This window comes from Zonotrichia albicollis, chromosome 4, assembly GCF_047830755.1.
Source record: "Zonotrichia albicollis isolate bZonAlb1 chromosome 4, bZonAlb1.hap1, whole genome shotgun sequence".
Taxonomy (NCBI): domain Eukaryota; kingdom Metazoa; phylum Chordata; class Aves; order Passeriformes; family Passerellidae; genus Zonotrichia; species Zonotrichia albicollis.
This window is the reverse complement of record NC_133822.1, coordinates 20,831,829-20,844,648: the sequence shown is the minus strand read 5'-3', so window position 1 is coordinate 20,844,648 and position 12,820 is coordinate 20,831,829. Positions and strand designations below refer to the sequence as shown.

At 46.0% G+C, this 12,820-nt stretch overlaps 1 protein-coding gene across 6 annotated transcripts in view; it reads right to left on the bottom strand.

Moving 5' to 3' along the window:
- Nucleotides 1-12,820, bottom strand: part of HIPK2 (homeodomain interacting protein kinase 2) — a 138,392-nt gene that overhangs the window by 86,361 nt on the left and 39,211 nt on the right. For all 6 annotated transcript variants that reach the window (XM_074539032.1, XM_074539036.1, XM_074539034.1 and 3 more), the window contains exon 2: nucleotides 8,850-9,948. In XM_074539032.1, coding sequence (XP_074395133.1) covers nucleotides 8,850-9,948 — 1,099 coding nt within the window. The remainder of the gene's footprint in view (nucleotides 1-8,849; nucleotides 9,949-12,820) is intronic.

Below are 12,820 nucleotides of genomic sequence, written 5' to 3'. Positions count from 1 at the left end.
TTCCTTGAGCATCCCTCTTAAACAGGTAACAGCTGTGGCTATAGCTCGGCTTAAGTCAGGCCACAAGATTAGTGTTTTTCAAGCAAGATAACCACTCTCAGCTGCTTGAGAGTTACTCCTTTTACCCAGCATGACCTGAAGAAGGAGGTAGCTACTGAGCCCCCACCTGAGAATAAGGTGCCTTTACATGAGCTTAGGCTAATTTGAGGCATCACTGCAGCAAATGGTGAAACTGGAGACTGAAGTAATTTCATTCAGGGGCCTGAAGCTGGGGAATCTATAACCCCATATTATTTGTTGCATCTTCAGGCAATTTTTCTCTTCTGGTAACGACGCATTCATTTATAAACCAACACCAGTCACTTTTCTAACCTCATTGCTAATGAGCAGCAGAGCAGAAATACTTTCTAACCAGAAAATGCTCTTCAGTGTAATTCAGCTCTCCAGTACTGCTGTGCTGGGGCCTAAAACTTGTGAACCTAATGAATGCACAGGCATCCACAGTAATCTTCCTCCATGTTACATTTACATCTCTTGCCTGCACTGAGCAAATGTACAGGGGGAGGTAAAAACCTGATAGTATTTAAATACATGGTACTTGAGCAAAGTAGCCCTGAAATCCTGTGCAAACTGTGTTGCTAATGCTTTTTCATACTCAGGAGAGGATGAGGAATCTCACTGCTCATAATTCTTTTATTTTCACACTTGGAGCACCGATCTCATCCCAACAGCCCCTCAACTCATCCTGCTTCTCAGCAGCCACCTCTGCCCTTGGCCAGCTACTGCCCTGACACAAATACACATTGAAATAAACGTAGGAAGACATAGGAAATGCTACTGGTGTATAAGTGTGACTGCAGTGCACTCTCCTTCACTGGTCACCTATTGCTGGAGTGACATCTGTGGTCACCACACCACTGCTCCTATCAGCTGCTGCTGCTGTTTTGGCATTGGAGCTGCAAACAAGAACACCCTCTCCCTGCTCTGCTTCCTTTGCACTTGGTGAGGAAGTGACTTGAGTGGGAGGAGAGAAAGGAGGGCAAACACAAAACCACTGAAGTAAGCAGCTAGAAGCAGAGACCAAACTTGATGCTTTTCATGCACAGGCAAAGAGGCAGCTTTGATTGCTGCTGGCTCTGTTAGCCCTGTGAGTTGTACCTTCACTCACATTGTCACTGCAGCCTCTTGTCACCACACTGAGCTTGGTCACATCCCAGCCCCTGAGCTGAGCACAGGTATCTTTACCAAAACTCTGTGTGTCTTTTGTGTACTACAGAGATGGTGTCTGAACTGCTATAGCCAATAGCTGCCATAGGAGGGGTTTGATTTCTTGTAGGTAAGTAGTTCTTTTCAAGTAAAACACGCTGGCTATTTGTACCTGTTTCAGGCTTGCCCTGGTACAGTAAATACAAGAGTGACCTTGATTTTTCACATTATTTCACCAGGCTCCTGCCTTAATAGGACTTACTGTGTTTGTAAAGCTTAAGAGAAGAAAAAGAGACAGCAGGAAATCCTGTGACAGGCTTGTTTTGGTGGTGATGAGAGACAAACAGTAGCAGAAGAAGAAAGGGAAAAAAACCACCAAAAACCCATAAACCAAACACCTGTAGCCATCCTACAAGTGGGGGTAGTGTGACTTTCAAGCCACTCCCTCATCCTCACAATGTTACTGAAACTACTCCGAGAGAACACGTAAAGAAGGTAGAGATTAGTTTAGGATTCTCTGCTGGGCTTAAAAGAAGATTAGTGATGTTCATGTTAAGAGTTCCCAGATGACTTCAGGTGGTAGCACACAGACTGGTAAGAAGTGTATTTGCACACTGCCTCCTCCCTGCAGGCCCTGAAAGAAAGCACATGGGAACTCCTTCTTACCCCATTTGAAGTGTTATTTGTTTCCAAACTGTAAGGTGTTGCTTTTGGGGAGGTCAGCTCCAGGAGTGGGAGGGACTACGTGGCACTGGGTGGTGCAAATGGCCTCAGAGGGAAGGTTTGCCTAAATGGGTCAGTTGTGGAGTAGGGGTGGAGGGAAAGGGGAGCACAGCTCTAAAATCATGTTCCTTTTGGAGGTGATGTGGAGAAGGATGAGGTGAGTCCCCCTAGTTTGGGCAGGACCTGTGTCAGAACTGGTGGCTGACCACTGAGCCCTGCTCAGCAGCCACATCACCATGGCTCTGCTCCTGTTCCTTGGTTGTGGGCAGTGCCCCTGAGGGTGAATGGGGCTGCTTACACCCAGAGGACTCCCTTTCCCTTTGGGGGGATCACTGATGAGTTTAAAACCTGCAGCAGCCTTGAGAAAATTACATTTACCTTTTCTCCCCAAGTTTTGTTTGCTCTTTTACACCAGAGCCCCTCGGCAGAGGGGTAGCACCAGCTGATGGAAGCGCAGTGCTTCCAACCCTGGTGCCTCCCTCTGGCTGTGCTCACATACTCATCTCTGATCCAAAACACCCTTCAGGACTTGATTCCTGCCTGTGGACACAGAGGTTCCTTCCTTTCCAGCCACCAAGACAAAACTGAGATGTGCAGGAGTAATTACTGTCAGTGCCCCATCTTTGCCATACAGGAGCTGTTTCCAGAGAGAGGAGAGGGGACTGAAAGGATTGGCTCAGCACTTAGTTGTGATATTTGATTTTCCACCTCTCAGACACAGATGAGGTAAAAGGAAACAGCATGAGACTTCTTTCCTTGGTCCACCAGAGCCTTCTCTTTGCTGGGGAGAGGCTCCCTGTCAGGTTCCTTGCAAACAGACCTTTGGTACAAATCTTGGGCCCGGAGGCACGTAACTGGGCATATCTTATTCCCTTGGTTAATAAATAAACAGAGCCCTCCTGTGACAGACAGCCTTTCTGACTCCACACAGGGCTCCTCTCAGAGCAGCTGGAGCTGGGCAGGAAGGTGCTGTGGCAGCCCAGGGAAAGGGGCACATCACCAGCTTTGAGAAGATAAAGGAGGAGCTGGCCTGTCTGCTCAGAACAAAATAAAAAATATTCAGGGAAATAGTAAGAAGGTTTCAGCAGAGAAAACACCAGGTAGGGTTTAGGCTGAAATACAGGTTTTTCTGTTTTAAATTAGACCCCAGGTAGGGAGTTCAGACACACAGAATCTCCAGCTGGATGTACCATGAGCACAATGTTGGTTTGCCATCCCTTCTCCAAGGTGACTTACACAAAAAGGAGCCTAGCAAAGAACCATCTTTGCTTGAGTTCTGTAAAACCAAAAACCAACTTGGCCTGACCATTCAAAAGGCGGGTTGAAGCCAAAAGCTTTCAACTAAATGTCTCTTGCTTTCCAAGACTTGGTAGTCTGGGTACAATAAAGCTGAGATTCAATTAATCCTGATGTTGGTTTTGAAAACAAAAAAATCCTGTTGAATTTTGATTCTGAAATAAACAACTTCAAATCCCAAGGGTCCTTGGGAAAGAAACTAACAACTGCTTAAAATAGTGTACTTAGAAGTCTGCTTTCCTCCACAAAGTCTTCTGCAATGTATTGCCAGTTTTGCAAGCTTGCAGTCCTACAGGTGTGATTGTCACCAAGTGAAACCAAGCTCAGACTTCAGCAATGAACTTTGTGGTTTCACTCCAGTCCCCACAAGAAACTTTCCCCCTCAAACCATCCTGCTTTTTACCTTGGACAGGCAGAGTCAGTAAAGCAGTGAATGTTGCAGGTAGGAGTGAAACACACTGGCAGTATGTGGCTCCCACAGCTGCAAACACAGTCAAATCTGAGACAGATATTTTTGCAAGTCCAGAATGGCAGAAGATTTTGAAATACAAGTGCATTGAAATATAAGTGTTGTACAAGAACATAGCAGATGCCAATTCAGTGAGCAAACAAAAAAGCACAGCCCATCCCTGTGTCATTACAACTGCCTCATTTAAAGGGCAGTTTTGACCAGAATGACACATTTGTGAGTCACACAATGGGGAACAGGTTGTGACTTTGCTCAGAGATCTACCTTGCTTTGGCTTCCTGTCAGCACAGCTGAAAGACCAATACTTGTCACGGCACAATGTCCGTGTGTGGCAAGAGGTTCCCAGTTTAACCCCCTGCACCCCTCAGGACCTGCTCTCGCCCAGCTAAGCATGCAGGGCCAGTTAAAAGCCACACCTGCACACTCTGTATGGGCCATTGACAACATGCACGTAGCCTTCATGCATGCATGTTTCCAGACTGATAAACACCTCTTCAAACTGGTACTCAGCCTCATTCTCTGTTATCCAAACATTTCATCAAAGGCCACTTACCTACAAAGCAGACACCTCTACCCAAGCCAGACAAGCCACATACCAAAAGCCTTTTGAAAACAAGGAACCAAACCTGAATTTATTCACTAATAGTGAAGGGGTGACAGCCGTTATTTTATACCTACAATATTTTGCAAATTCTGAAACTCTCATAAGGTGATTACACCATTAATTAGCAAAACACTGTCATCCCCGAGGTGCCAACACAGCAGCTGTTTCAGCTGAACAGCAAAGAAAAGCCAAGAGGCAAGGTAACAAAGCTGGGAGTGCTCCCATGAGCAGCCCAAGCGCTCCAAGCACCCCCACACTGCCGGCCCATGATAGGGAAGTGCTCCTGTTCCAACAAGGGGGGACTTCACCTCTGCCTCCACCACCCCAGCCTCCCAGAGGGCTGTACCCCCTCTTCCACCTGGGTGCATGAATGAGGACCCTGACAAAGAGCCACCTGTTGCAGCCTGAGCCCTGCATTTCTTAGGATATGGGTGTTCCCAAGAAGCTGGTCATACACAGCTGATCAACCAAGAAGGGATCTCTCTGGGCATTCATTCCTCTGACCCTCTGCAAAAGGGAGATCACAGAAATTACCTCAATGATCTACCCTTCCAACTGCAGCATGAAAAGGAAAAGAACCAAAATAAAATCCCAGGAAGATACCCTGTGATGCAGAGGCCATCACAGCTTTTTGATCCATTACTCTGTGAACAGGGCTTCATTTCTAGCTTAAGCATGTCTGGCTAAAACCGCCAAGTGCAGAGCCCTGCTCCTGAACTCTGAGTGGGCAGAGCAGCCCTCCATCACCAGCTTCAGTTCCTCACCTGCTCCTTCAGGCACCTCCAGACCATGGCTGCATCACCACAAACCTCTCTGAAGGGTCAGTGATCTGGCCCAGGTTGGTGCAGCTGATCATAAGAGACAAGATTAAGGACTATGGTGATCAGGGGGCAGGCTGGGACCCCTCTCCTAAGTAAGGGACATTTGGATGGCCGCCAGTGAGATCCTACACACACTTACTAATGTTGTCATTACAGTGCAAGAGTTCTATTGCCATTGCATTAGAAGGGTTCCATATCACTAGAGTTTTGTACCTCCTTGATGTTTCTTGAAGGCAGCTCCCCTAGGCACTAACTCTTCCTTGTCCTCACAACAGCCAGCTGACTCCAATTCCCCTCAACCACCCAATTCACTCTTTTATAACACTCTGCTGATTGGCTACAGGTGTGGCCTGTTAACATCAGGCCTGCTCCTAAGCCTTAATAATTGGCTCAGCCGCAACTCTTTAGCGGGTAAGATTACTTTCTATACTACCTTTATTTACTTATGTTCTATCCCCCTACAGACTAAGGATGCCACTTTGCACCACAGCAAGTTTTGCACCTCAGGTTGCAGATGAGTGGGCAGAGGGAGGATTATCCTCTTCACAGCACTCCCCCTTTCAGATGACAGCTCTGACCACAGGCTGTGGCTGTGATGTCCTTTGTCACATCAGGCAGGGCCCATGACCCCCTGGTGCTCCTCCTTCTCTGGAGGCCTGCAGAGGCACTGGAGGCACAGCAGTGCTGCCCTCCCAGAAAGGGATTCTTGGCATTGGGGCAGTTCCTGCAGAGCCCACCTCAGGCTGTCATGCTCTGCCTCCCACAGGCTCCCTGCAGTCAGGAGCAAAGGAGAGAGATCTCCTGAGTAGTACCTGTGGCAGCAGATCTAGCTTGGAGGAGGCTGTATCCTCTTATGAGGGTTGGGAGCTAAATTCTGCTGGACTAAAGACATTTTGATCTCATTTTTGATATTTTTCATCTCTCTCTGTCACCTCAATACCATTACCATCCTTCCATTTGCTTAGAAACATCCCTGGTGGGACAGAAACAGCTCTGGGTTTGGGGCACCCAGCCCCTGAGGGTCCCTGAGCAGCACAACAGCAATCTGCCCACCATTCTTCCCACAAGAAAATGGGCTGAGGGATCCTGTTCATCTTCAGAGCATATTACACAGCAGCAACGTCAAATCATCCATGGAAAGTCTGCCACCAGACATGGGGCTCTCTGGTTTATGCTGGGTTATGCAGATGCAGGTCAAGAAAAAGCCCAGAGTTTGTTTAAAGACATTCTGTCTTCCAGGTTTGGGAGAAGAAAATAGGGCTATCACTTACAGGAAGAGGTAAGGCCTTATATTGCTCTGAGAAGGAGCAGGATCCCACACACCTTTCAATCCTTCACAGGATTTGGCCATCACATTCTCAAAAGCAATGATAGGAAAAAGAAAAAGCAAGCTGTTAATAAAATATGGAGACAGCTTAGGAATTTGCTTGTGAAAGTCCATGATGAAAAACCTCCAGCTGAGATCTAATCTCTACTTTATAGTCCCCTGTGCTCTGCTTCATCTTTCCTTAAATGCATGGGGCACAGGGCTTCTGTCACTCCTTGAGCATGACTGCTTAGAGTCTGAGAGGTTTCACTGGTCTGAGGAAGCTTTTCCTTCACATCCAACTTAAAGGTGCCATTTCTTGAAGGCATGCCCTTGTCTTTTATACTCTAGCAAGCAGAACAAGTGTAAATTAAATGGAAGACACATGAAATCTTTATAAAGCCCAGTGTTTCCCCTAGCATGAAAGTTCTTTCATTTTAGAGTGGAAGGGGTCTTTACTCTGTGCTGTATTTTCCCCATCAGAAAATGAAGAAGAACATAAATTTTCCTCATGACTTGAATTTAGCTTAATCAGCAGCCCCCTGCTGATATAATTCAACCCAATGAGATTTTTCTCTTTTTTTTTTTTTTTTTCCTGGTGAGCTGCTGCCCCTTTTCCCCTCCTCCCACTAATTCAGGCATGGAAAACAAGGGAGGAATTAGACAGAAATTACTATCTATCAAGCTCTTCAGACTGGGCAGGAATAACATTTAAAATATAAAAAGCAAATTTTATAAAGTCTTTTCCTCCCCAGAGACTGCCACAAAAATATTCCTTGTTTGTCACTGAGAATGAACCATTTTTCTCTTTCATTTCTGCTTTCTGTCACATATTTCATTTTGGCTGCCCCTTCTGTCTTTCAGCTAAGGACATAGGCTGCTAACACAGAATCACAGGTAACGCAACAACAAAATGCCTGTATTATCTTTCTTTTTTTTATCCTAGTCTGTCAGGTAATTGCAACTCTAAAAGCTTTTGCATATTTACCACAGAAACATGTCTCTCCTGGAGGATGGGACTGTCATCAGGTAGAATATCTTATTTAATAAGCCTCTTGTAAGGTATAAACTGGGGCTGGGGATTTTTTCCTGGCCTCCTTCAGAGCAAAGGACAAGAAGATAAAGATCAGCTGCTGCAGTGCTACACTGTCAAAGTTCCTGTTCCTGTGAAAATTAACCCTCTCCAAGCTCAGAGCCCAGGTAGGCTTTGCCACTGTGAAATTAATGAAGTAGGAAAAGGGTCTGTTACCAACTCATGTTGCTTTTTCAACTCCAGTTCCCACCATGTATGAGACAGATTTCTTCTCTATTTACAAACAGATCAACTACCCTGCTTTTTTTTAACCTATCTGATGAGCCGTGGATGCTGCCAGGACTGATTCTCATTAAATCCATCATGAAGGAGGGGTGGATTTTCTCTCTTTGCCCCTGTTTCACAGAAGTACAACGACAAAAATGTGGTCTGAACATTTCTAAATTCAGCTGTTATCTAAAGGCAAATTCCCTTCACCCCCTTTTTTATTTCCCCCCACCCCTGAAGCAGCAGTAGACCTGCTTTTCTCAGTCCCTATGATGCTGAATCAAGCTGACTGCTACCAAAGAGAGGCCCTGAGAACATCTGCAAGAGAGACTTTGTGTCTTGGAGTCAAGACAGAGGGTGAGGATGCCCTGCCAGGGGCTATGAAATGAGGCTGCTCTGACGAAACTGTTCAACAGGCTGAAGAGGAATATACCTGGTTCACACATTTCACTTTAGGCACATCTGTCCTGAGGTCATAGCTCCATGCCAGCACGTAACAAAGCACTGTGAATGGGAATCAAGGGACAACAGGTCCTCACTCCAACACCAAATCACTGACAATACTTGCCTGGAGGAGAGCTAAGAGCCAGCCAGAAGACTCCCATTGACTCAGACCTGCATGAAAACTAATCCTTGACAAACCATCTTCTGTACCCATACAGTTTTCCTGTGGGCCAACCTTACACTTGTTAAGTCCCTGGTTTCATATATGAGTACTGACTGGACGACACATTTGAGATTGCTTGATTGACTGTTTAGGTTACAGCAGTTCTGAAACCAAGAGCCTACATCCATTGACCTGGAATGGAAATGTGGACATCCCCTCTCCTGGAAACAGTGCCAGAGAGAACAAACTGATTGATAGAAGTGAAAGACTTTCTAAACTGTAACTGGCAAACTCTATTTTTGCACCACTTAATGATTATTTACAAACTTACAATGGTTTTCAATGCATGTAAACTCCAAGAGGTTAGGACATAATTTTTTCTTACCATCAACAAGCTATTCTAAGAGCCATCTCTGTTTAGAATTAAGGGATGAATCTCACTCATTTAAATGAATGCAAGAAAATTCCCGAGGTAAAATACTTCTCCTAGTAGTGTTACATGAGCCCAATCTCTTACCTGTAGTATCTGGATTGAAGGTAAGTAGAACACACAGCCTTAGACACATGGCTAGCTGAACCAAAGTCTATGACCTTGACCCTATATGGCTGTCGGGATGGGTCTACCAGCATGATGTTCTCTGGTTTGAGATCAGCATGAATCAGTCCCAGGCTTTTCAGCTTCATTAGGGCAGTTGCTACCTGCTGGAGAATCGGTCGAATGTACTTAAGGGGCAAGGGACTGAATTTATTTTGTTTTAAGAAATCATAGAGGTTCTGCTCCAACATTTCAAATACCAAGCATGTGTGATTCTTGTGCTGGAAGCATTCGTAAGCACGGACAAAGTTGTAGTCATCCGCGCTTTCCGTGCTCAGCCGAGCCAGGATGCTCACTTCAATCTGGCCTTGCCGGGCATAGGAAGGGTGGTTTTTTAGGATCTTGATAGCCACAATCTCATTAGTGCCACGTTTCCAGCATTTGACTACTTGTCCGAAGGTTCCACGGCCAAGAAACTCTAACACTTCGTACGTGTTGGTCATGGAACAGAGCACCTCATGTTGCACCAGCTGGTAATCCCCTTCACTGTTGGAGCCACTGTTTTTGGAAGTGGCCGTGGAGGTGGTGGCGGTGGCTACAGTGGCCCCACTGGCATTGTTCTGAATCATTGGCGGATGCTCCTCGATAATCTGCACGCTGCTTGTGTTCTCAATCTCCTCGCTCTTGCGCTTAAGTCCACATTTTTGGTAGGTGTCCAGAAGGCTCACAGTGCTGCGACGCATCAGGTTGTGCGGCCCGCCCAGCGTTTGCCCAGACACCGCGACCACGCCGGAGGTGCTGTTGGCAGATGTAACCACGATGTGCCCCGTGCTTGCTGGGAAGATGATGGTCTGCTCGTAAGGGATGCTGGGGTTGGGGATCTGCAGGGAGGCGTTGACGGCTGCTGCGGCGGCTGCTTGGGAGGACTGCACGTTCTTGCCCTGGTTGTAGACTTTGCTGTGTGTGCCGTACCCAGTCATATCCCAGTTCGAACTCGGCTCCACTTTCAGTTTCTTCACACTACAGAAGGCACTTGACTGAAGGGTATGAGGAGAGAAAACTTGCACATGCGAGGCCATACCTGCAACACAACATCAGAGTGAAACCACTGTGTCAGGATGCTTTCCCCAGCTTTTTTCATTTGCCCAGTGGCAGGAAAGGGAAATGGGATACAGGCTTCAGATACATTATATGCACACACACAAAAAGCAAGTTCTTCCAGAAATATGTATTTGACACAAGTAAAATATTATGCTCTAAAATAAATCCTTACCCCAGATTGAACTATACCAACATAAAGATTTCTGCTCTCTTGCTCTCCCCCTTTTCATTTTTAATGACAGGAATGTGCATGTTATTTTTACCTTCTCTGCCTAAAGAGACTCCTATTCCCATTGTCTCCAGGAATATATGTAGCTCTCTGGAAGAACTCATGTCAAATACTGCAAAGTATTCTGACTACAGAAGCCAAATCTCAAATCCTCAGGCTCATCCAATCTTAAGCAGTTTGGTGGATCTGACTTAAGCCCTCCATTTGTGCCCATAAAACCACTGTGTACTTTCTGGCCTGCACAGAGTGAAGATGGGACCAGGAGATGATACACTGTGAGCAAATGGAGGTGCATAGATAAAGTTGAGGAGCCAGAACAGAAGAAGATGATCTTTCAGATTGCTTGCCAACTCTGTGAGTGGGAATTGTGCACAATGCTAGTCTGTGCTCAGGGACACTGGAGACGGGAGTTACACAACATGAGCTTCACTGTGTGCTGTCAGTGCTCCCAGATTCATAAAATTTTGTTCATCTATTCTTATTCATAGTGACAATACCATTACCGGGAAGCAGATCCCCTGGAAATGAACAGCATTGTTTATGAAGCAACATACACATTAGCATGTCGCAGAATTAGCTCCTAATATAGCTTTATTTCCACAGGAAAGACAAAAACCTATTTTAATGCAAGCTTATTTGGTTTCAGAAGAGTTAATGATCTTCTAATTCTTTTTAAAAAAAACCCAGACCACCAAAAAACAACCCCACAACCTCATAACCAAAGTGAAAATAATGCATCACTGAGATAGACTTACTGAAGAATTCTGAGTAATATTCCACTGAAACAGAAAAAGTGCCTATTCAGAGAAGAAAAAATGCGGTGCATGGGGAAGGGGACAGCTAAGTCCTGACTTGCTGCCAGCCTTCCCTCCCCAGGGTAGGGATAGTACTGCTGGGGCAAACATTTTGTGAAGAACACAAATCCATGGGGACTTCTGGGGAAGGAATCAGCACCCGGCAGGAGTTAGAGCAGAAAGGCACAGCCTCCTTCACCCTTCTATCTGTCATCAGTGTTTCTTTTTAATAAACCAGAATGACTAGAGAAGAAAAAGACAATATGCTGAGCTGGCACCATTGTTGAATTATTAAGCACAAACATAACCTTGACTTGTTTTCAACTTAAAAAAGTTAAAAGCTGAATGAATGCTTCAGTAACAAAGCCACAACAAACTCTGCAGTGCACATGGATGACTTCTTCATGTGGAGGCATGACAGTATCTGACTTGGTCTCCTCATACTTCACTAGTCCCTGTTCCTCTTCAGAAGATTTTCTGGAGCTCATGTGTACACAGACACACTCACACACATGCATGCATAAACTTACTCATATAGAAAAATATGAATGTCACTCCACACTCTCCACACTCACAAAGCTCGGTAGTCAAGTTAACAGATCTAAACACACCCAACTCTCTTTTTCCACTTAATTCCCAGCAGCCCAAAGGCCAGGAGGGGCTCAGGAGAGGGGTGCTGTGGCAAGCCAAAACCAACCATGAGTAACTACTCAGAAGTAACAGGCCAAGCAATCTCTCCACTTTGCTTCAGCACCCCTGCCTTCACCCTTTCAGCAGTGAAGAATTTCTGAGGACAGAGCAGATGCAGAAGAAAACCCCTTTAGGACACATGGGGAAACCCTCCCCTGGGCTTGAACACAGCACACAAAACCCCACTGATCCCAGTCTAGCAAGGAAGCCCTGCAAACCATAGCATGCTGCCCTCTCCAGATGTGACTCCTGTCTCTAAGTGTTTACTGTGGTGCCTTTTACCCCCTGCTCCCCCAACCTCCTGGGCAGCAATTTCCAAGGTTGCTGCAACTGGAGGCTCAGATACCCTTCAGCTCCTTGCCCTGCAGGAGAAGTACCTTCTCTGCTCTCTCCTTTCCACAGGGCAACGATGCTGTCACAAATGCCATGGCATGTGGTGGGTGGTGAGCTCAGAGAACCACAGCAGTGCTACTCAACTTGTCATCCTGGACACAAAGATCGTGTGTGAGTGAGCCAAAACCGTGTTTGTTTTTCCACTGATTAAGAAGAATCACGGTGTTCCTTCGAATACAGTAGTGACCTGCCTGGAGAGAGGGGGTGGTTTGATGTATGTTTTCTCCCTGGATGCAAATAATATGGCAGATGTAATTGGTAACATATTGTGGACCTAGCAGAGGTGTAATTTATAGTTATATGGCTTTCATTCCACGGCGTGCTTGAGCAATCTCTCTTCGTAGAAAATGAAAAGGGAAAAAATGACTGACGCAGAACAAGGAGAGACGTTCTTCCCGCACTCTCCTCTAAAGATAACACCAAAAGACTGAGGCATGGCAAATTAAAGTCAAGGATGTGAAGCACAGCAGCTGCAACTTTCTCAGTGCCACTGTAAAAATCAGGATAATCGCCACCATTAAGGGACAGGCTTTCAACTGGTGCAAACTGGCAGGGCTCCACTCGATATCAGCTGACGCTAAAAACAAGGTCAGCAGTCACTCAACATTGTCAATGTCAGATGGCTGCTGCCTGTGCCCTTTGGTGAAACGAGTTGTTGTTAGGGACTGGTTTCCACATCAACAGCCAGCCCCTTGCTGTCCCTGAAACACTGCTGGCAGCCTCAGCAGAGGACAGGAGCAGGGGAT